Source organism: Elephas maximus, chromosome 1 (genome assembly GCF_024166365.1).
Source record: "Elephas maximus indicus isolate mEleMax1 chromosome 1, mEleMax1 primary haplotype, whole genome shotgun sequence".
NCBI lineage: Eukaryota > Metazoa > Chordata > Mammalia > Proboscidea > Elephantidae > Elephas > Elephas maximus.
The window spans coordinates 222,365,537-222,390,070 of NC_064819.1; the positions used below are offsets into that span (position 1 = coordinate 222,365,537).

The following is a 24,534-nucleotide window of genomic DNA, read 5'->3' on the forward strand; positions in this document are numbered from 1 at the left end:
ACTGTGCTCTATAGGGTTTTCAGTGGCTGAGTTTTTGGATGTAAGTTGCCAGGCTTTTCTTCTGAGGCACTTCTGGGTGGACTTGAATCTCCAACATTTCTATTAGCAGCTGAGAGCAGTAGCTGTTTACAACACCAAAAGACTTGTATTATCCTACTAGTTAGCAGATCTCCAGCATGCAAGACTGTTGTATTGGAATGAAACAATAAGGAAGACTTAAACAGAATTATCAAAACTCAGAATAGCAAATTATCAGTATAAAAACAACCTGTAATAAATGTAATCATTATTTAGCCACCCTGACTTAATTCCCATAATTCATGAATTGTTTTGATTTTTGTACTTATGGGAGAATTTTCTTGAAACGACTCATTTCTTAATGAAAAATAAACTTAAATACGCTTCTTATGCCATCAGGATCTAGTTCCATTTTTTTGTTTTATTATAGTACAGGGCAGTATAAAGTAAGGTAAATAGTTTATTTCATGGTTACTGTGTCGGCTAATAGCTGTGGCTTATCAAAATTATGGTAGGAAGTGACTCTGTTCCTACAGCTTTTTCTCCCTGGTTCATCATTAAATGTGGAATCATATAGTTCTGAGGTACATAGGGAATTTGATCCTTTGAGCAAGTGCAGGGTGTTTAACTCTTTCTGAGAGATTTTATACCTTAAATATGCACTGTTAATGAGAGGAATAGTGACTTGGTTGAGTCATTAACTCAAGGGAGATACCCTGCAGCCTGTCCTCCTTTGTTTGCCCTAAACTGGTCTTGGTTTACTTTCTTCTAGTTGTCTTTGCAGTTTTAATTTCTTCCTCTGCTTTCATAGGGGACACCTGTATTTGTGCATGCTGGCCCCTTTGCTAACATTGCTCATGGCAACTCTTCAGTATTGGCTGATAAAATTGCTCTGAAGCTGGTTGGTGAAGAAGGATTCGTAGGTAAGTTGTTTCTTTCAATTTATTTGTTGTAGAATATTGAAGGAGTTTAAAAGGCAATGACTATAACAGAGTGATATGCATATACTAATCTGAAGTATAGTCTTTAGGAGCCACCTTTCACAGGTAGGCTCAGAAAAGCCCTAAGGTCTGGTCTCTGCTAGTGAAATTGTGTGGTAGTTGAACCGTGGAGCCTGATGTCAAGTACATATGGGTTTGAATATAAGCTCTGACACTTGCCGGTGGCCTCAGACACATTTGTAGTATCTCTGAGCCTCAATTCTTTCACCTGTAAAATGTTGATAACAAACCTTCTAGGGTTATTGTGAAAACTAAATGAGATTATATAGTCATCCAGCAAGTATTCTTTGAGAACCTGCCATAGGCACAGCATTGCACTCAGAGCAAGGGATACAGTGATGAGCAAAACAGACCTAGCCTTGCGGAGTACATTATCTAATGTTATAAATAATTGAAGGGCAGGAAGTACACATTACGTGTTAGCCATTATTAGTAGTAATCATGCTATTGAGAATTTGAAGTCATTTCTCTCTTCCTCAACTCCTACGGTGCTTTTATGACTTAATAGAGGGGAGATTCCCAGTCAGTAGATTTGGAAATTTTAATTGGTAGAATTCCAGAGTTCTTGCTGCTGGGAAGCTTTCCTGTGTGGCACCCGCCCCTCTTTGGTATTTGTTGAATATTCCAGTCAGAAGAGGGGCAGCTGCTCTAGCATTTGTTCAGTCAGTGCCAACCCTGATCCCACCCGTAATATTAAGAATGTGAGAAAATGAAAGACAAAAAAAGTACAAGAATTTGTGGAAGAACCCCTTCATTTGACGTATAAGGGCTTACCCTGGCAGATTTTCACATGCCAGCAGGTAATTCCATTAGCCACACACATGCCTGTCCTCAAGCATAGCAATCGCTTCTTTCACACTTGGGCTCAAACTCAGCAATGCATGCTTCTACCAGAAGAGATTCTGCTGGACAACAGAACTTAGCTGCGCACTGTTTTGCTCAGACATTACAAAGTTCCCTCAGGGTTATTGGGACTGTTTTAAGAATTTCTTATAGACCCGCAGTCAGAATCAGATGATGATTCATATCGGTTCACTCCACAAAGGCCTGGCATACACAGCTCTCCTGTATTTGGCTGCTTTGCTATCAAGTCTGCTAGGAGAATGGCTAGGCTCTGTGTCTAAATGGGTTTGCTTGATTGATTATTGCATAAGTGCAGAGCTAATGGACAAGGAGGCTGGGTAAGGGCGGGCGTTGAAAACGTAGGTGCTTACATGAAGTGGTGGTTCTAATACATCAGCTCCACAAATAAAAGAGCTTACAGAAGAAAGCATTCCACTTTATGTTGAGGGAGCTCTCTACCTCTCTGCCAGTCCTTGCTCTGTCAAGCATTCATTTAGAATATGGGCTATTGTGGTAAGATATCTTTAAGGTATATGCTGGTGATAGATGCAAAGTGTGCTAGCTCTCTGCGTGAACTTGAATGGCCATTAGCATCCCTGAGTGTGTCTCCTGTAGACATTCCCGGCTGAAGAATGAGAAGCCGGATAACCTGGATAGCTCACATCGCCAGAGTTAGAAGGTGTTGGATCAGAAATCCTAACTGTTAGGATGACTAAAGGCAAGTTACTTAATTTCTCTCAGGCTCAATTTCCTCTCTGAATGAAACGAGAACACCTATGTTACAGTATTTTAATGAGTATTAAATAAGTTCTTCGTAAAGCATAGAGAAAGAACCCTGCAAATGTAGAATTATTTCTATGATCCCTTCCAGTTCTGAGAGGCTACAAGTGAGGGAGGTTTCATTTTCCTTGAGATCTCTTCGTTGCCAGGTGGTTTAGTGGGCAAGGTTGAAAAGAGCCAGATCCCTTGAAGTTGTGTAACCTCAGCCAAGTTAACGCCTCTGTGCCTCAGTCTCCTTGTCTGTAAAATGGAGCTTTTAAAAGGACTTGTTTCATGGGTGTGCAATGAGGATTCCATGAATTGCATGTCAAGTTCTGACCCATGGTGAGCACTGAATAATTCTTAGCCACTATTCCTATGAATGATTGTGAGTACAGCACAGGATCGGGCAGTGTTTACTTCTGTTATGTGTAAGGTTGCCATGATCGGAGCCAACTCAATGGCAACTAACAAAAACACTCATCGTTACTCTTCCCTCCTCATGGATGCATAATTTATGAAGGTTACATTTCCTTTTTTATTTAGGGTTTTTTTTTCCCCCTGTTAAAAAGTTAAAATCATTCCTTACAGAAAATGAAGAGTATGTTTTGGGAAATGCCTCTTAGATGTAATGTGTTATAGCCAATCTCAGGTTTTGCTTAGTCACTATCTGGGGCCTACCCTGTGTCCTAATGGGTGAGAACAGACTGAAAGGCTTAGCTCTGAGTAATGAGGAAGCCACTGGTAGCCGTGAGGCACCCACCCTGCACACCAATTTCCAAGGTGCTTCAAAAGCTGCTTGAGACTGCTGAGTCGTGGTTTGTTCCTTAAGACCTGCTTCATTCAACCTGGAAATGCTTAAGACTCGAATCAGCCCCTCATCCTGAGAACTTCCTAGGAAGTGGATTTCATCTACCTGCTATGGAAGCCATAATGGAAACCTGAAAATCATTTATTTTGGCCCTCTGCCTTTTATATTACATTTATCATATCAACAGCATGCTCCATTATGTATAAGCATTTGGCAGTAGGGACTTAAGTAAGTATGTACTATACCACAAGACTCCAGCCTTGTAGTGTTACAACTCACCAAACCAAAAACTAAACCTGTTGCCACTGAGTCAATTCCAAACCATATCGACCCTACAGGACAGCATAGAACTGCCCCATAGGGTTTCCAAGGAGCGCCTGGTGGATCCAAACTGGTGACCTCTGAGTTAGCAGCCGTAGCTCTTAACCACTCACAGAGGTCGTTTATTGCTTTTGCAGCTCCATTTGCATCCTGGAAGCAAAGCCAGTGTCCTGAACAGCAGAGCCAGGGCACGGTCAGGAAACACTGTTCTCTCCCCCATGACCTGGTGAGACCTGCTCTGTGGCTCTGAGTTCATTTTCTGTTCTAGAGTGAAATTTCTGGTAGATCCCTTGTACTCTCAGGTAATACCTGGTCTCTCTAAAATATATATATGTTTTAATTCAGGTGGTTACTTTTAGTTGCAAGAATATGCTCATTTGAATAATTGAGATGTTTGTCCAGTCATATATACAAGTCAAAAACACCAAATTCCATTCAGTTTTACCTGGCCATCAGTGGGAAGGGGACAGTGGCTTGACTCTTCTCTCTACCCCCTTGTCTTGCACTTAGCTGCCTCTTGCCCCTCCAGGGTTAAAGCTTTGACATTCAGTGATTCTCCTACAGCCCCTTTCAGCTGAGGCCCCATGTCCTTGAGAAGCCCTCCTGGGCAGCATCCCTGTTAGACAGTCCAGTTGCTGGTTCTGCATCTGGTCTCCAGGACCACATACTTTTGACCTTTGGCCAGCCACCAGCGGGAATGCAGTTATCTCTCACACGACCTTCTGGTTTGCTACCACAGACTGTTTCATTCAGCCACTTGCCTGTAGACTTCAGACCCCAGTCCACTGTGCCCCATGAGCTTTTCCAGTGGGTCATCAAAGCCTTGCTCACTAGCTCGAGGAAAGGGGTAAGCTGCTCCATCTTCTTCTACTCCTTCCCAATGTGGTGGGGTTCTGCACATTGATAACTTTCTTTGAAAAATCCTCTCCCAGGTTCTAACCTTGTTAACCCTTTTGAAACTTCAAGGTGGTTTTTGGACTAAGGGTTGCAAAATCTGTTTTCAAACAACTTCTTTGAAAGTCCTGCTTGGTTGTCTAGCATCATCCTTTTGTCTGTGGGAGCAGTTGACACTGCCTAGGGGCATCAAACAAAAGTGAGTCTAAAGGACCCCTATTTTAGCATCCTGCTACAGAAGTTAACGGTAGTAGGCATCGAGGAGTATCTGAAGTCGGAGGAAGAATTTAGATTCTTAGAAAAGTAGTTGTTTATAGGATAGGGACCACCACTAATTGTCATTGAGTTGATTCCAAGTCATGGGGACCCCACATTTGTCAGAGCAGAACTGTACTCCACTGCGTTTTCAATGTCTGATTTTTCAGAATTAGGACCACCAGGCCTTTCTTCCAAGGTGCCTCTGGGTGGACTTGAACCTCGAACCTTCAGTTAGCAACTGAGCACGCTAACCATTTGCACCACCCAGGGACTGCCATAGTTGGGAGGGATCTCTTAAACAAGTTATAAAAAAGCTCAAAACCAAAAGAAACAGATAATTTCAGTTACGTTAAAAAATAAATTAGTTATGATAAAAGATACAAGGTTAAAAAGATAAGTGACAGATTGGAAAAGGGTAGTTTTGCAAAATTAATAGACAAATATTTTGCATTCAGATTATATAGAACACCTAGGACTCTGGATTGATTTAAAAAAAGACAAATAGTGCAATAGAAAAATGGGCAAAGGGTCTGAAAAGACAAATCACAGGAAAAGAGCAATCTGATAGAATTTCTGGTGAAACTGAATATGAGCAAATGATCTAGCGATTTCACTTCCGGGTATTTATTCCCTGGGTGGTGTAAACAGTAAAGCCCTTGATTACTAGCCGAAAGGTTGGCGGATTGAACTTACCCCGAGGCGTCTTGGAAGGAAAGCCTGGTAATCTACTTCTGAAGGATCACAGCTGCGACACACGGGGTGTCCCTGAGTCAAAGTCAACTTGGCAATTAACAACAGTACCCTAGAAAAGAAGTAATTAAAGTATATTTAAGCCCTTTGAAATAATTTATTCCCGTGCACACTTACTGAGTTTCTGCTATGTGTCAAGTAATATATCCTAGGAACTGAGAATTAAAGATGATTAAGACGTGTTCCTTGCTCTCCAGGAATTTGTGATCTAGTGTGAGAGGCAGACACGTGAGCAGCAATCAGTGGTGAGTGCAGTGCAGCTGTGAGATTAAGTCCTCTAACATCAATAAACTAAGAACCTTAAGAAATGGTGGGGACCTCTTAGAATTTTCTCCATTTCCTGGTTTTGCTGAGGTACATTTAAGCTTATTTTTTGTTGTATCCTAACACAAGGGAGGAATGATTTTGTCTCCTCTGCAGAAATTACTCAAAGATAATGGAATCAGTAGTCCATTTAGATTTAAAACAGTGAGGTCCATTTAACTAATTGCATGAGTTTGTCAGAGTAGAACAAAACACTTCATGAGAGTGTTTTGAAAAGTACTGTGGCCACCTTGATCCCTTTCTGTCTCTGTCTTTAGCCAACAGCCCTTGTGGGACTTCATTTAACTTCCATTTACTGCTGTGAAAGCAAACATTCCTCTGGTATCAAACCCTAATCATGTGTTATTTTTAAAAAATAAGAAAAAGAAAAAGGGGCAGAGACAGAACTAAATTCCAAGTCCAAAGGAAAAAAAAAAAAAAAACAGTAGCAAAAGTTAATTTAGGTAAAAACGTGATTACATTGCCTCAGGAATTAAAAAAAAAAAATGGTCTCTGTAAAAAAAGAAAAACAACATTGAGTTGTAGGAATTTAAAACTTAGACATGATCCTTGGATTTTTAAAATTTGTTTTCTCCTCCCTTAATTTGATTGTGATTCCAGTTTTCGAATGAAGTCCTTTTTACTTGGTACATCTTTATAGCCAGGTGTTCTTCCCTGAGGGTCACCAGCCACCCCAGGATCTAGGTATAATCTATGACTCTACAACCCCTCTTCAGTAATTAAATATAGAATCACCCCTTCCACAGTTATATCCAGAATTATCCCCCCCTCATAATTAATTCTCCTTGGAAACCCTATGGGGCAGTTTTACTCAGAATTGACTCAACAGCAATGAACGGGTTTGGTTTTTGGGTTTGTTTTCTCATAAATAAATGCAAATTTATACGTATGAGTATATATAATTTTTTTTTTTTTAACTGGAGAAAGGCTCCATAGTTCTCATTAGATTCTCAAAGGGGTCCATGACTCAAACAAAGGTAAAGAACGGCTGGTATACATCTGATAGCCTAATGAATACTGTGCACCATTTCGCCTTATTCACTTTAAAGTGATCCATGAGAGGCTTAAGGATCCCTGGTGGTGCAGTGGTTAAGTGCTTGGCTGCTAACCAAAAGGTCGGTGGTTCGAACCCACCAGCTGCTCCGAGGGAGAAAGATGTGGCAGTCTGTTTCTGTAATGATTACAGCCTTGGAAACCCTATGGAGAACCCTACTCTGACCTATAGGGTCCCTCACAGTCAGAATCAACTCGACAGCAGTGGGCTTATGGGAGGGTTTGGTGGCTTTAGATATTCTAACTACATTTGATATTCTTCATCCTCATCCAAGAATGCTTGTGAAGAAGCTACCCAATTGATTGTGACGCTTCCCCTTGTTATACACAGAAAATCACACAAACCCAGGCTGTGTTCTCTGGTGCTTCCTGGGCCATAAGTATACATATACACGCAGCAGAAGAGAAACATGAGACCAGTACCCAATTAAATCCTGCGCTGAGCTTCGCTTAGAACATTTCAGGACTAGGATTTAGAGATCGCAATCAAAAGACAAATTGAGTCAGATTGGGAGGCAAAGCCTTGTTAATACTTGTATAATAAATGCTCGTTTCCTGGCGTTACTTCATCTACATTCTTCCTTAAGCCTCTAAACAGTTCTGTGAGCTGGGCATTATTACCCCTATTTTACCCATGATGCAGCCGACACTTAGAGAGCTCATGTAGTATGTCCAAGGTGACACAGACATTAAGTGCTTATATCTCCTTAGCTGGTTCCTGTTCATTCCCATTTAAAACTAGATACACAGTAAAACCTGTGAAAGCCAGGACCTATGTAAGGCAGAAACCTGTCAGAGAAGGAAAACTCAAATATTTTCCGCTAATAGCGATAGAAAAGTGGTAAGCGTGCACCCAGTCAAATGGACCTGGGAAAAAAAGGCAGTCCCCTTGAGCTTTGGCTCTCACAGGTGTCACTGTCTTGTTTATTTTGGATGACCAGTTTATTTTGGATGACCACTGTCTTGTTTATTTTGGATGATGTTAATCAACTTGAAGACAACGGGTTTGGTTTTTGGTTTTTTTTGTCTATAGCAGATGGTCACATTTGAAAATACTGCCAGTGTAATTAAGTCGTGTTGATCCCCTAGCAATGGTGGATATCATTTTGTTCTTTTTTCTCTCTTCTCCTTTTTACTTTAAACATGCTTTTTTAAAAACACTTCATCTAGTCATCTAGTGCTGCTGTAACAGGAATACCACAAGTGGATGGCTTTAACAAACAGAAGTTTATTCTCTCACAGCCTAGTAAGCTACTACGACACTACTACCCATTGCTATAAAGTCGATTCCGACTCATAGTGACCCTATAGGACAGAGTAGAACTGCCCCACAGGGTTTCTAAGGAGCGCCTGGTGGATTCAAACTGCCCAGCCTTTTGGTTAGCAGCTGTAGCTCTTAACCACTACACCACCAGGGTTTCCAAGAAAGTAATTATGCAAAATTGACTTAAGTTCCCGAAACCCAGGATCGGACCAGGGACATTTAGATCTTCTGTCAGTCTAGAGCTCTCCCTACTGACCTGCAGAAGTCCACGTTCAGGTCACTGGCTCCAGGGGAAGGCTTTTTCTCTCTGTCAACTCTGGAGAAAGGTCCTTTTCATCAATCTTTCCCTGGTCTAGGAGCGTCTCAGCGCAGGAACCTCAAGTCCAAAGGACGCGCTCTGCTCCCATGGCTGCTTTCTTGGTGGTATGAGGTCCCCCTGTCTCTCTCCTCTCTTCTCTCTTTCATATCTCAAAAGAGATTGTCTTAAGACACTAATCTTGTAGATCTCATCAGTATAACTGCTGCGAATCCATCTCATTGACATCATAGTGATAGGATTTACAACACAAAAGGAAATCATATCAGATGACAAAATGGCAGACAGTCATACAATACTGGGAATCATGACATAACCAAGTTGACACATATTTTTAGAGAACGTAATTCAGTCCATGACACACTTCTTTTTCACTGTGCTGACTGAAGATAACCTTGTGGAGACCCACTTTGATCGTGGTCTTTTCCTTGCCACTTCCCTGGCTCTGTGTCCTTTTGGGAGCAGTTTTTTTTTTTTTAATAGAACTTTAGATGAAGTTTTACAGAACAAACTAGTTTCTCATCAAACAGTTAGTACACACATTGTTGTATGACGTTGGTTAACAACCCCATGAAATGTCAACACTCTCTCTTCTCACCCCTGGGTTCCTGTTCCCTCCTACCTTCCAGTCCCTGCCCCAGGGCTGGTGCACCCCTTTAGTCTTGTTTTGTTTCCATGGGCCTGTCCAATCTTTGGCTGAAGGGTGAACCTCAGTAGTGACTTCATTACTGAGCTGAAAGGGTGTCCAGGGGTCATACTCTCAGGGTTTCTCCAGTCCCTATCAGAACAGCATGTCTGGTCGTTCTTTTTGAGTTGGAATTTTGTTCTACATTTTTCTCCAGCCCTATCAGGGACCCTTGATTGTGATCCCTGTCAGAGCAGTCAGTGGTGGTAACCGGGCACCGTCTAGCTGTACTGGACTCATTCTGGTGGAGGCTTTGGGAGGCGTGGTCCATTAGTCCTTTGGACCAATCTTTATTTTGTGTTTTTAGTTTTCTTCATTTTTCCTTGCTTCCGAAGTGGTGAGACCAGTTGAGTATCCTAAATGGCCGCTTTTGGGAGCAGTTTTAAATCTTCTTCTTTGGACATCTGGAGAGTACTGGTGGGCACACACAGCTACTTGCTTGTTCTCTGTTCCCATTTTCATTGCTCTGAAATTTTAATTATTCCTTCATTTTGGTAGAAGAAAATCAGACCAAACTAAACATTCCTATAATTTCATCCACCCTTTTAAAAAATCTGACGTCAAGCGATCTTACAGCTTTCTAAACTATAGTTCTCCCTACCTCTGTTTATATTATGCAGACCTCAGCTTGGATTCCCTTTTTGTTACAATACCTACAATTTTTTCCTTTAGTGATTTTATTCATAATTAAATGAAGAATAATTAAATGAAAAATGAGTAGTGCTTGCTTATTGGAGACCCTGGCTGAAGGTCAGGTGCTAATGTCCAACAACAACAACAATGTCCAGGAAGCTGTTAATCGTGGGTAGTGTTTCTTAATTCCTATGTTCAGGAAGGCCCACCTTCAGAGACCTTGTTTTTTCTTTTCCGAGCAGTTCTGATTTCTCTTACATCGACTGGGGTCTAATCTCATTCCTTCCCGCACTGTCTCTTCTATCCAGCCTTCATTCCACCTTGCTTTTCTCTTCCCATACTTTAGTATAAAGTAGCCCTCTTTTCTTTCATCAGCTAGTCCTCTGCCCTTTAAAAAAAATGAGCGACATATTCCAAATATACTGTGTTCAGGAAAGTATGCAGATTAGTGTAATGAACACACGTGTTCCCATCACTCAGCTTTGATAAACCATAATGTATTGCTATGTGTGGCACAGTGGTTAAGAGCTGGGATGCTAACCAAAAGGTTGGCAGTTTGAATCCACCTTGGAAATCCTGTGAGGTAGTTCTACTCTGTCCTGTAGGGTTGTTATGAGTCGAAATTGACCCAATAGCAATGGGTTTGATTGGTACGTGTGCTTTAGATTTCTTTCTTTTTTTTTTTTTAAGAAATGAAGCATGAGAGACATAGCTGCAGTCCCTATGTTCCCTCCCTGATCCTATTCCCTTTTCTGCTTCCCTAGACAGAGCTGCTACTCTGAATTGTAGGATTATCATTTCCAAGCATGATTTTCTACTTCTTCCACATATGTATGCATCCACAGAAGATACACAGCAATGGTTTCCACATTTTCTCAGTCCATGGCAGCCAAGGCCAAAAGAAATTCCTGACACTTCCATTTATTAAGTAGTTAGGTCCAAACAACTTAATAGAGAATTTATGTCCTAACAACTTAGTTGTTATTGGCTGCCTTCAAATTGTCCCACGACTCTTGGCTACCGGGAGCACAGTGAACAAAATGCTGCCTAGCCCTGCACCATTCCCATAATTGCATTGTGACCTGTAGGGTTTTCATTAGCTGATGTTCAGCATTTGTCTTGGTAGTCTAGTGCTGCTGTAACAGAAATACCACAAGTGGATGGCTTTGACAAAGAGAAGTTTATTCTCTCACAGTTTAGTAGGCTAGAAGTCTGAATTCAGGGTGCTGGCCCCAGGGAAAGGCTTTTTCTCTCTGTCCACTGTGGAGGAAGGTCAGTGTCATCAATCTTCCCTTTGGTCTAGGAGCTTCTCTGTGCAGGAACCTCAGGTACAAAGGATAGGCTGTGCTCCCGCTGCTGCTTTCTTGGTAGTATGAGGCTCCCATCTTTCTGCTTGCTCCTCTCTTTTATATCTCAAAAGAGATTGGCTTAAGACACTACCTAATCTTGTAGATCTCATCAATATAACTGCCACTAATCTATTTCATTACATTATAGTGATAAGATTTACAACACACAGGGAAATCATATCAGATAACAAAATGGCAGACAGTCATACAGTACTGGGAATCGTGACCTAGCCAAGTTGATAGATATTTTGGGGGGACACAATTCAATCCATGACAGCATCGTAGCAACACGCAATCCTCCACAGACAGGTGGTGCCTGCGCTTGAGGTGCATCGCTGGGAACTGAGCCTGAGTCTCCCACATGGAAGGCGAGAATTCTACCACTGAACTACCAATGCCCTAACAACTGAGTAGCTGTTTGAAAAAATAACATATAAATTGAAAGAAAAAAATAATATTGTCTTATTCTTTAATAACTAATTAATGGGGTATCTGTACCTTTTGGGCACTGCACAACTCTGCAAACCCGGGAATTGGAGTAGACACCGCCACCTTTCCTGTTCCACGTGGATTTTCACACAGTTCTTGCTTTTTACTGAAGTGACTACCAAAAAACCTAGCTTTGCAAGTATATGATGTCGTTGAAAGAAATGTAGGTCGATTTAATATTGAAACAGTGACCTACCTCAAACTAGTCGTCTTTGCTATGTCCAACAAACTTCAGGTATTGCTGAGTTTCCACAAAAATTTGAACTGTTCAAGCAGCTCGGGGGCGGTGTCTGACCTCCTCCAACTTCCCAAGCGGGAAGGAGAATCAAGATCAACAGCCCGAGGCTGATTCCTATGAGGTGAAGGTTAGACATGCCTTCTCTCTCCATCACCTTTACCAACTCTGACATCAACTATCTCTCTCACAGCACTGTCTACTGGGTTCAATAATTCATTGCAATGGCCACACAGAACTCACAGATCATACTTATGATTATGGGGTTTATTAGCGAAGGAACAGTTATGATTCAGGCTCAAGAACTCTCAGGATACAGTTCTTCCTTCAGGACAGCCTCTTCCCAGGTGTGCTTGCAGGTAGGCCTCTCCCTGACCCTCAGTCATGAGGCCATATGTGGTTTTCCTCCATTTTGTGATTGTAGTTTTATGTTGAGAGGATTAGGGTGAGATTGTAACACCACCCTTACTCAGGTCACCTCCCTGATCCAAGGTAAAGGGAGTTTCCCTGGGGTGTGGCCTGCACCACCTTTTATCTCTTAAGAGATAAAAGGAAAGGGAAGCAAGCAGAGAGTTGGGGACCTCATACCACCAAGAATGCAGCACCAGGAGCAGAGCGCGTCCTTTGGACCCAGGGTCTCTGCGCCTGAGAAGCTCCTCGACCAGGGGAAGATTGAAGACAAGGACCTTCCTCCAGAGCTGACAGAGAGAAAGCCTTCCCCTGGAGCCGACACCCTGAATTTGGACCTGTAACCTACTAGACTGTGAGAAAATAAATTTCTCTTTGTTAAAGCCATCCACTTGTGGTATTTCTGTTATGGCAGCACTAGACAACTAAGACAAAGACCGTGGCTAGAAAGGTCACACACAGAAGTAATTAATCACACCACACTATTCCATTATGCCTGAGTTCACTGCAGTGCTCCAGTGCACCTCAGCACGGACTTTGGGAACCATAGTTATGCAGTGTTTTCTTTTGATGGTTTTGTTTCATATAATTTTATATATTAATAAATGTCACTATCTGCATTGTTTTATAACAGGGGTTAGCAAGCTTTTTCTGTAAAAGGCAAGACAGTAAATATCTTAGGCTTTGTAGACCGTAGAGTCTGTGTCTCAACTACCAAAGCTGCCACAGACAAAGCACCAACCAGTGAACGTGGCTGTGGCCCAGTAAGATTGTATTTATCGACCCCGACGTTTGAACTTCATATAACTGTGGCATGTGATGAAATAATATTCTTCTGATTTCTTTCAAACATTTAAAAACATAAAAATTATTCTCAGTTTGCATGTCATAGAAAACCAGGAGGTAGGCTGGCTTTGGCCTGTGAGGCATAATTAACCCAAATCTATAAATTGCTGTTTTTGTTCAGCCTTACCTTGTTGCAGTTACCCATGTAGCTCTGATCAAAGAAGACTTATTTCATCTGCAGTATGAAAGGTGAACATGGAGTGTGCTCCGCTGGTATGAAAGGTGAACATGGAGTGCTCCGTTGCACGGATGTCGCATAATGTATTCATGTATTCTTGCTCGAGGGGCATTTAGATTGCTCTAGTGTTCCAGTGTTCAAAACAGTGCTGTAGTAAGCATTACTGTTTACATCTCTTTGTGTACTTGTGGAAGATGTTTTCTTGGCTCTACACCCAGGAGTCCACCACCCGTCTGTCGGTTGTACTGTGGTGGCTTGCATGTTGCTATGATGCTGGAAGCTATGCCATCAGTATTTCAAATATCAGCAGGGTCACCCATGATGGACAGGTTTCAGCAGAGCTTTCAGACTAAGACTAGGAAGAAAGGCTTGGTGATCTGCTTTGGAAAATTAGCCAAGATTAGCTTATGGATCACAACAGAACACTGTTGAATTCACCTGCTTTGGACATGTCATCAGAAAAGATCAGTCGCTAGAGGAGGACATCATGTGCAGTAAAGGAGGGGGTCAGCAAGGGTGAGGGAGACCCATGGTGAAATGGATTCAAACAGGCTGTTGAGTGTGAGGATGATGCAGGACCAGGCAGCGTTTCATTCTGTTTTACATAAGGTCACCAAGAGTCCGAGTTGAATCAACAACAGCTATCTATCTGTCCATCTTTCTATCTGTCTATCCATCCATCTATCCCTAGTAGTGAGATTTTAGGGATTATAGTCTGCTCAGCATCGCTTTATAGATAAAGTCAAATTGTTCTCTGTAGTTGTACCACCAACTGTTCGTGGGATTTCTGGCGATGGTCGGCTGTTTGCTTTTGGGACCTGCTTCTGGAAAGCCCCTTTAATCTGCTCACCCTGGTGTGGTTACTCCATCTCCCCAAGGAAAGGAGACTCAAAGGTGCTGTCTCCAGCATAGCTTGTCAGCTGTGGAAATAAGGACTTTCTTCTAACGAAGGCTATGAGGAGCTATCTCCCCTGGGCCTTCGCCTTTTGATGCAGGGCTTTACTCAGCAACAGTAGGCCGTCTTTCTGTTGCTGTTGAGAGAAGTGAAAGTTTCTGTTCTCATGACCTTTAGTCAATCCTAAGAACCCTAAGAAGGAGCCGTGGTGGTGCAGTGGTTAAGTGCTCAGCTGCTAACCAAAAGGTTGGCAGTTCCAACTCACCAGCCACTCTGTGGGAGAAAGACATGGCAGGCTGCTTCCGTAAAGATCACAGCCTTGGAAACCCTATGGGCAGTTCTGCTCTGTTGACTCAAGGGCACACAACAACATGGAACCCTAAAGGTTGACTCGGAACACTTGTCCTAAAAGGTCCTTGGAACTTTGAAAAGAAAGGGTTTAATTTTATGGTCAATTTCTACTTTTGTCTATTTAGTTTTCTGATTTTTAAAATGTATTTCCATAAAATACCTTCAGTTAATCTATTTAATTAGTAGCCAGTGGGTCCCATTTGTCTTGCTCATGTGTTCAGTAAATATGAAATCAATCCAAAGGTGGTTTTGAGATGAGGAAGAAAGAACCTTCACTGGTGAAGATAATGGAAACTGGATGACTTTATATGATCTGGCTCAGCAGAACAAGGGCTACGTGATGACAGCAATTTTCTAAAACTGATTATCAGAAGAAAAACAAGGCACGTGAGTGTGAAGTAATTACAAAATGTTTTTTCCCCTTCATTGTAGTAAAGTAACTGAAGACTTTTCAATTAGAAGTCTAGTTTCTATTTTCCCTATGGTGCATCTGAGGCATCACATATCAGAGTCCATAGGCTTTCCCAATGCCATTTTCCTGCCTTCTCCCTAGAAGTACCCAGCATCCCGAGTTTCCTGTATTAGACATGTCCAGGTTTTTAATTTTTTGCTACTAATCTGTGAATATTTCGTGCACATCAAATATTCCATTAAATTAAGAAAAAAATAAATCTTTTAATTATAGGTCACCATGTTACTGACAAACTTTACATCATGACCTTTCAGAATTTCAGTGGAACTGAGTGATAGAATAGAATAATATGTTTTAGCTTCATTTTGATGCCTATATCATTTATTGGAGTACAGTGGTGCAGTGGCTAAGAGCTTGGCAGCTAACCAAAAGGTTGGCAGTTTGAATCCACCAGGTGCTCCTTGGAAACCCTATGGGACAGTTCTGCTGTGTCATATAGGGTCCCTGTGAGTTGGAATCAGCTTGACGGCAATGGGTATGTAGTTTATTGGTGATTCTCTGCTGTACTAAGGGGAAATGAAGATCACAGAGATGGTTTTCTTCAGAGCAGCAGACCATATGAGATTGCTGGATTGAATTACCCTCCGCCATGTAATGGCTGTGACCTTCAGTGAGTCACTGAATCTCCCCACACCTCAGTTTCTCCAGTACTTACCTGTTTTGAGGATGAAGTGCTGTCATGATGGAGAAAGCTTGTGCTTTGTCACAAACTGGATACTTTTTACCACTTCAAGAGGTTAAGGATCTTCATTTTTCAGATAAACTTTTGCAAATCCTAATTTATTCTTTCAAGTCAAAAATATCTGTATGAGTATACTCTAATAGATGCCAGCTCTTAAAATCTTTTTTTTTTTTTTCCCAAACGCAACTCAAGTGTATAGGGCAGAGCAAGTCTGACAGTGGAAACCACACAGTCAGCTGTATCCATCCCCATACGACAGTACCTAGGACCCTTACTCACAGAGGAGATTTCAGGGGATCTGACCCCGGGAAGACGCTTTTGTGGGCAAGGGAATCCTTCTAGGATGCCTTGTTTACCAGGCCGGAATCAGGAAGCACTGGGCCCAGCACATTCGCAGGTGCCTGATGTCATCCCAGTACATTCCCCTCGCAGGTGCCTGATGTCATCCCGGTACATTCCCCTCACTCGCCTGAGCCTCGCATTACTCTGGAATGCAAAAGAGTAGAAGACACCAACACGTTAAAATTGTTGGGAAACAATGCAGAGAATTTTTGCAGTGGCATTAAACATTAAAACTAAAAGCATATGGGCCTTGAATTCAGCGGGCGTGTTTAACATCTCATATACACATGCCAAGAGAGATGTTAATCAAAACATGAAGGAATTGGCTCCTTATTTGGGAAAGACCATCACTGCCAAGGGAAGGGAGAAAGGGAGGCGACATTTTTTGTGATTTGAAAACACAGAGTAGCTAAGTCATTGACTGTGCGTTACTTTTATCCACCCTGGTAGATCTACAGGTTCATGTAATGTAGCATTGCATTTTACTCACAATTTATTTTAAGAACAAAATTGACTTGCCTTGTAATATAACCCTTAAATTCCAGTTCTTGTGAGAAATCCAAACACCTAAAGCTGACCTGTATATGGTATGTTCTAATATGTTTACCATGCCAAATGCGTTATGTAGAAAAACAAACAGAAACAATGCTTCTGATTTGGAAGTGTTTTATTGCCTCATTGCAGGAAAATAAGAGGAAAAATCTTAGAATTTAGAAATATAACGTTTTGTGTATATACGTCTTCTCCAGCCTGTTTTTTTTTTTCTTTCTTTTTTCCGTTTAACGTTAGGCTTCCAAGATTCACTCGAGTAGTTGCATCTAGCAAGGATGAGTGTGCCACAGTTTACTTGTCCATACTCTTGTCCTCCAATATGTAGGTTGTTTCTAGTTATTGTGTTATCATGAGCAGTGTTGCAATGAGTAAACATTCTTGCCCTTACCTTCTCGTGAACTTGGCAAGAGCTTCCTCTAGGGATATTAAAAAAAAACCAAACCAAACCTAGTGCCGTCGAGTCGATTCCGATATTTAAAAAAAAAACAACAACACGTTACCGTCAAGTCAATTCTGGCTCATAGCAACCCTATAGGAAAGCGTAGAAGTGCCCCATAGTGTTTCTAAGGCTGTATCTTTGCAGAAGCAGACTGCCACATCTATCTTCTTTGGAGTGGCTGGAAGGTTAGAACCACCGACCTTTCTGTTAGCAGCCAAGTACTTGACCACTGTGCCGCCAGGGCTCCTTTCTAATGATAAAAACAAAGCAAACCCATTGCTGTGGAATTGATTCCAACTGGAGTGACCCTATAGGACAGAGTAGAACTGCCCCATAGGATTTCTAAGGAGTGCCTGGTGAATTCGAACTGCCGGCCTTTTGTCTAGTAGACAAGCTCTTAACCACAGGTACCAGGGCTCCTTTCTAGCATTATACCTATGAAAAATCTAAATATGATTGGTAACATCCTACATGTGGGTAATATAAAACAATTTCAAAAATAACTTTCCTTTGTTCAAGTAATACTGTAGTCATCATAAACAAAAAAGAAAACTCAAATCATTATAAGGTCTCCGTACAAAGATAATTCACATTCCTTACACTTCTAGACTTTTCCTGTATGAGAGGCATTCTTTGTAAAGGACAGCCACAGTCCTATTGAGATCAGTTACTCAGTGTCACACTGTGTAGCACTTTGTGGATAGAACAATGTACTAACTGAATATAGTTTTCTGTAAAGAGTCTGTCTTCATAAGTGTCCCTCCCCCTCCCTCCCTCCCTCCACATCCCTGTCATCCACCGTCATCCCTACAGTGGTATTCACTGACATATTTAGGGCTCAGCTGTGGTCATCTTCCATCTGCTTCACTCTCCACAACACTTTGTTCAGACCTCTGATTCTTCTACTTTATTTGGGTGCTTTTTCTTACCACTGAGGGTCCACTTATTAATATCATACACATTAATATCACATACACACAAAATTTTGCTGAAGATCATTCAAAAGTGCCTGCAGCAGTACATTGACAAGGAACTGCCAGAAATTCAAGTCAGATTCAGAAGAGGACGTGAAATCAGGGGTATCATTGCTGATGTCAGGTGGATCCTGGCTGAAAGCAGAAAATACCAGAAACATGTTTACCTGTGTTTTATTGACTATGCAAAGGCATTTGACTGTATGGAACATAATAAATTATGGATAATATTGCAAAGAATGGGGATTCCAGAACACTTAATTGTGCTCATGAGGAATCTGTACATAGATCAAGAGGCAGTCGTTTGAACAGAACAAGGGCATAGTGCATGGTTTAAAGTCAGGAAAGGTGTTCATCAGAGTTCTATCCTTTTACCATACCTATTCAGTCTGTATGCTGAGCAAATAATCTGAGAAGCGGGACTATATAAAGAAGAACGGGGCATCAGGATTGGAGGAAGACTCATTAACAACCTGCGATATGCAGGTGACACAACCTTGCTTACTGAAAGTGAAGAGGACTTAAAGCACTTACTAATGAAGATCAAAGACCACAGCCTTCAGTATGGATTACAACTCAACATAAAGAAAACAAAAATCCTCACAACTGGACCAATAAGCAACATCATGATAAACAGGGAAAAGATTGAAGTTGTCAAGGATTTCATTTTACTTGGATCCACAATCAACACCCATGGAAGCAGCAGTCAAGAAATCAAAAGACACATTGCATTAGGCAAATCTGCTGTAGAAGACCTCTTTAAAGTGTTGAGAAGCAAAGATTTCACCTGGAAAACTAAGGTGCACCTGACCCAAGCCATGGTGTTTTCAGTCATCTCATATGCATGCGTAAGCTGGACAATGAATAACAAAGACAGAAGAAGAATTGACGTCTTTGAATTACGGTATCGAAGAAGAATATTTAATACACCGTGGACTGCCAAAAGAACGAACAAATCTGTCTTGGAAGAAGTACAACCAGAATGCTCTTTAGGAGCAAGGATGGCAAGACTACGACTCAGATACTTTGGACACGTTGTCAGGAGGGATCAGTCCCTGGAGAAGGGCATCATGCTTGGTAAAGTAGGGGACCAGAGAAAAAGAGGAAGACCCTCAACAAGATGGACTGACACAGTGGCAGCAACAATGGCTCAAGCATAACGACGATTGTGAAGATGGCGCAGGACTGTGCAGTGTTTGTTCTGTCGCACACAGGATGGCTACGAGTCGGAACCAGCTCGATGGTATCTAACAACAGCAGCAACGAGGGTCCAGTGGTCAGTTCTTTCTCGCCCTCTTGTTCGGCTTTTAGCCTCATTTGATGCAGCGTCCTCATCCCCTTCCTTAAAATTCCTTCTATACCTGGTCTCCTGGACACCAGGTTCTCCTGACTCCCTCCTCCTCCCAGCTCATCCTTCACAGTCTCTTTTAGTGGAGCCTCCTCCTCTTCCTCCCCTTGCCGCCACCAGCGCCTCACAGGAGGCAGTGGTGGTTCAGTGGAAGAACCCTCATCTTCCATGCAGGAGACAGGAGTTCAATTCCTGGCCAGTGCACCTCATACCCAGCCACCGCCCGTCTGCCAGTAGGGGCTTTCCTGTTGGTATTGTGCCGAGCAGTTCTCGGTGGAGCTTCCAGCCTAAGCTGGACTGGGAAGACAGGCCTGGCGATCTGCTTCTGAAAATTAGCCCGTGAAAACCCTGTGGATCACAATGGTTTGATTGCAACTGGTCATGGGAATGATGCAAGACTGGGCAGCATTTCATTTCATCAGTTGCTGTGAGCTGGGGGCAGCTAACAATAACAACAGCTTTATTTTTCCAATCTCTAAACTTTGCGGTGCCCCAGGGCTCACCCTCAGACGCTTTCTCTTCATTGTCTGCACTGTCACCATGGCTTCGGTGACCCTCTGTGCCCCTCTGTACCTCTAACCTGTGCCTCTCCTGAACTCCAGGCACCATGTCCAGATGCCTCCTCAGCATAGCAACAATTGTGAGCGTGGCACATGACTGGGCAGCGTTTCATTCTGTCATGCATAGGATTACTCTGAGTCGGAACTGACTCAACGGCACCTAACGATGTGATCGGGTGGGGCTCAGGCCATTGTTACCCACTGGCTGATTTTCAGAAGTAGATCCCCAGCCCTTTCTTCCTAGTCTGTCTTAGTCTGGAAGTTCAGCTGCAACCTGTTCAACATCATAACAACACGCAAGCCTCCACCAACAGACTGGCGGTAGTGACATATGAGGTCCATTGGCTGGGAGTTGAACCCAGGTCTCCTGTGTGGAAGGTGAAAATTCTTCCACCAGTGCCTCATTATGAGCAGGTCATTTTATTCAAAGTGTTCTCAAACTTACCACACCTAATGCCCTGTTTTATTACAAACCCTTGACTCTCCTGAAATGAAACATGTATGTAATACAACCATCTACACATGCTTATCAAAATTTAAAGTGTTCCTGGTGCATTGTGGGACAAGTAATCACCTGAATTCCTCAGGGATATGAATCAGGAGGACCAGCACAAAGCTAGTTCCTGTGAGGTGGAGGTCAGGCATACTTCCAGTCTCCAACTTCTTCACCATTTCTGACACCAGCCATTCCCCCGACAGCACTCTCTACATCTCTGCTGGGTTTGATAATTTGTTGCAATGGCCACACAGAGCTTACAGACCATATATACCTTACGTGGTTTAGTAGGGAAGTAACAGGCTACAACTTGGGATCAGGATCAACTTGAAAGTAACAGGAACAAGCCAGGATCAGGATCAGGAAATGCATAGGCAAAGTCTGGAAGGCTTCCCATAGTGGAGAGCACATCCCTCCCTTCTTCTGTATAGGACAGCTTCCAACCAGGATAGCTCTCAGCTGCCGTCCACCATGCTAGCAGGCTTCTCTGCCATGCTAGCAGGGCCCTCTGGACAGGCCTCCTCTTGGCCTCAGGGTTGCAGCTCTCAGCACAGCCAGGTATCTGCCACTGCCAAAGGCAGGCCAGCTTGGCTCCCACCCTGCCACTTGCTCTGCTCAGGTGTCCACCTGCATTGGCCCTGACCGAGGCTGCTTCTCCGTCACAGGGTACCCAGCTCCTCTCTGTGGGTTGACTCACCCACCACTGGCATCCTGTTGGGTGGATTTTCAAGCTTTTTTTTTTTTGCATAGCAAATCGACCAATCCTGGCAAGGTGTGCAAAATAGACCAATCACAGGGCAGACTGCAATCTAACCAGTGTTTTGGCAGGATTATAAGCCCAGGGCCAGAAAGGCCATATATAAGTTAAACCCGTTGCCCTGCAAATGGTGGTATAAAAGTTATTTATGACAATACCGATTTCAGTACATATTCATTAACAGAAATACTGGAACTACACTGGAAGATGTTCTGGGGTGGTCAGATGCTTACAGGTAGACAAGAATCTGTACATGGGATGGCCCCAAACGCAGATGGATGGAGTGTGTTTTTGGTGACTCAGAGGTCACAAACTGTCAGCGACACAGTTTTCTGAAGCAACTGAACGACTCTTGGCAAAGTTCCAAAGAAAACAGACATAGTCTTTCCTCAATTTGTACTCTAGTTTGCATCCCTTAAAAATTCAGTGTGTATTGATAGTTTGAAAAAATATTTTGTGTTTTTTACGTAAAGTCGAATGGTGTTCTACGTCATTTAATCATGAAGAGTTTTTCACCTACAAGAATGTGTAGTGGGAAAATTGTGTGGGGCGTGGCGCACCACCTTGGGACCGACCCGCACGTTGCAGGCGGTCCCGGTCCGTCGCAGGCAGTCCCGGTCCACATCCCTGGCTCCCCCCACTGAATGCCTGTAGCGCCTCCCCCTTACCGAGGCGAGCAAACATCTGCCTGGCGGTGGCACCACCTCCGCTGAGAGCTGACACCCCTTCCAAGACCCCGTTCTCATCTGTGAAATCAGGGAAAATAACATGACTGAACACATACGGTGGTTGCAAAGATTGCAGAGACAATGTCTGTGAGGCAGGAGATGCAGTTCCTGGCATGGGTAATTCTTTGATAATAGAGTGAAACCCATGAGAGAGGGAACTGCCTTGTTTTTCTGGGCCTTGCAAATTTTCCACCTTTGACAGGGTGCACTCAACCACTTTTTTTTTGCCTCCTATTTAGTGGAAAAGATTTGAGTTTTCATTCTGACAGGTTTCTGCCTCACACAGGTTCTGGCTTTTGCAAGTTGTACGGTAGTAGCAGTTGTTGACCTTCCTTCAGCACTTGCGATATGCTGAGTACCTTGCTTGATGTTTCCTGTGTTGACCCCTCTAACTGTTAGAACACCCCTATGAGGTGGTTACCAGAATAGCCCCCATTTTACAGGGGAGGAAACTGAGATCATAGTGAGTTAGTAATTGGCCCAAAGACAAACAGCTTCTGTGGGGGCAGCAGGGATTTGAATCTAAGCCACCAGCCCCAGAAGCTTTGCTCTTACTACTGTGCGTTACCACCTCCTGGATGTTTGTGTTTATCCCATGTTCACATCAGGTAGGCCCCTGTATAGCACAGAAACCAGTTGCCATTGCTTCAGACTCATGGCGACCCCCTATGTTTCAGAGTAGAACTGCGCCTCATAGGGTTTTCAGTGGGTGATTTTTCAGAACATTGCCAGGCCTGTCTCCTGAGGTGCCACTGGATGGACTTGAACCTCCAACCTTTCGGTTAGCAGCCAAGCGCAGTAATCATTTGCACCACTCAGAGACTCTACATTCATTTATCCACTGCTGTCGAGTTGATTCCGACTCATAGCGACCCTATAGGACAGAGTAGAACTGCCCCATAGCGTTTCCGAGAAGTGGCTGGTGGGTTCCAACTACTGGCCTTTTGGATTCCACTACACCCCCAGGGCTCTCGGCGCAGTACATACAGGCATGAAATAAATGTTGAATGAAAATCTAATATTGTATATGTATTTACTGGATGACTTCTCTCCTGGTAAACATGTCTGAATTTCTTTAACGCTTTTTATGGTGACGATAGGCATATTTGCCTGGTGGTTTGGTGAAGCAGTAAATAGCATTTTTAGAAAGTTAAAGCGTTTTGAAAGGAGTTTTGAACTTCAGGAATGTGTAACTTGACCGTGACTCTTTCTTTATGGGATATAAAATGCAAATTTACTTTAAGTAAGATATTCAGCCCATTCCTACTTATGATTTGTATACATATATATGTGTATATATATATATATATATATATATATAAAATGTTCTAAGTAACGAGCTCATCATGTCGTTCTCCTTACCATTGTAAAATCTGGAGTTAAAATAAGACCCTTGTGAAAACATCGTAACGCAGAGATTAGTGTTCTGAAAGTGAACATAAAATGATTTTACAATGTGATCCGGTGGGTAAACTTGAGATTAGACATCCACAAAGTGCTTAGGCTTTTTGAGGAATTTTTAAAAATATATCCATTGCTCAGTGACCTTTTCATTTACATTTTATGATTGCTATCTTACCGCATTTTGACCGAGAATATTCCGAATGAGGATGCTGAGGGAAAGTCTTATAACCCTTTCCTACCTAGTATGTAAGCTGTGGTTTAGAAGACTAATTATTTCAGGTTGTTTTCAAGTTTTTAGCAATATTTGGTATAATTACAAAAGTGTGCATACGTCTTATACAAAGAACATAATAGAATTTTGAGCAAGGAATATTAGGAGACTGGCCATTGTTGGAAGACTGTATGATTTAGTGTCTCCCTTTGAGGACTCTTTACAGCTGTGTTGTTTTGGACAGAAAGATTATTAGGACCTTCTAAAAGCCTCAAGCCTTTTGCTAGCTGCAATCGTAAATGTTCTTTTAACGATTAATACATAGATACAAATAATAACAATAAAAATACCACCTCAGGTCTGTAAAGCACTAGGAAATTGCAAAGTACTTGCAAAATAGAGCAGAGTCAAGAAGTAACTTTAGAGGCTGTATCAGAAGGGAATGAAAAAGAAAGATCTTGGGCAACAGAATAATTTTAAATAGGATTGAGAAATAGAAATGAACAATAAGAATCACATGAAATAATGAAGCACTAAAACCATACTGATATATTCAGGAATGTGACAGGAATGGTCGGAATCACCACTATTATACATCACTATTGTGAAAACCCTAGCCAATGGGATAAAACAAGAACAATAAAAAGCTATTAATACTGGAAAGGAAAAGATAATTTTTTCTTTGTTTATATACAGCATGATTGTATAACTAAAAAATTCAAGAATGTCAACTGAAAAATTATTTTAAATAATAAAGGTTTTAGATTGGTAGTTGGATGCAAGGTAAATATGTAAAAGTCTGAAAATAGTTTTCCTTTATATCAGCATAAAACAGATATCATAATGGGGAAAATATCCTATTTATACATGCCTCCAAAATTATAAAGT

General features: G+C 42.2%; 1 protein-coding gene across 6 annotated transcripts in view; it reads left to right on the plus strand.

Annotated features, from left to right (window-relative positions):
- The window catches only part of MTHFD1L (methylenetetrahydrofolate dehydrogenase (NADP+ dependent) 1 like), a 232,870-nt gene that overhangs the window by 99,214 nt on the left and 109,122 nt on the right, over positions 1 to 24,534 (plus strand). For all 6 annotated transcript variants that reach the window (XR_007519593.1, XM_049903523.1, XM_049903513.1 and 3 more), the window contains exon 20: positions 830 to 941. Coding sequence is in view for 5 of the 6 variants with exons in the window: in XM_049903523.1 (XP_049759480.1) it covers positions 830 to 941 (112 nt within the window). In the remaining variant the exon portion in view is untranslated. The remainder of the gene's footprint in view (positions 1 to 829; positions 942 to 24,534) is intronic.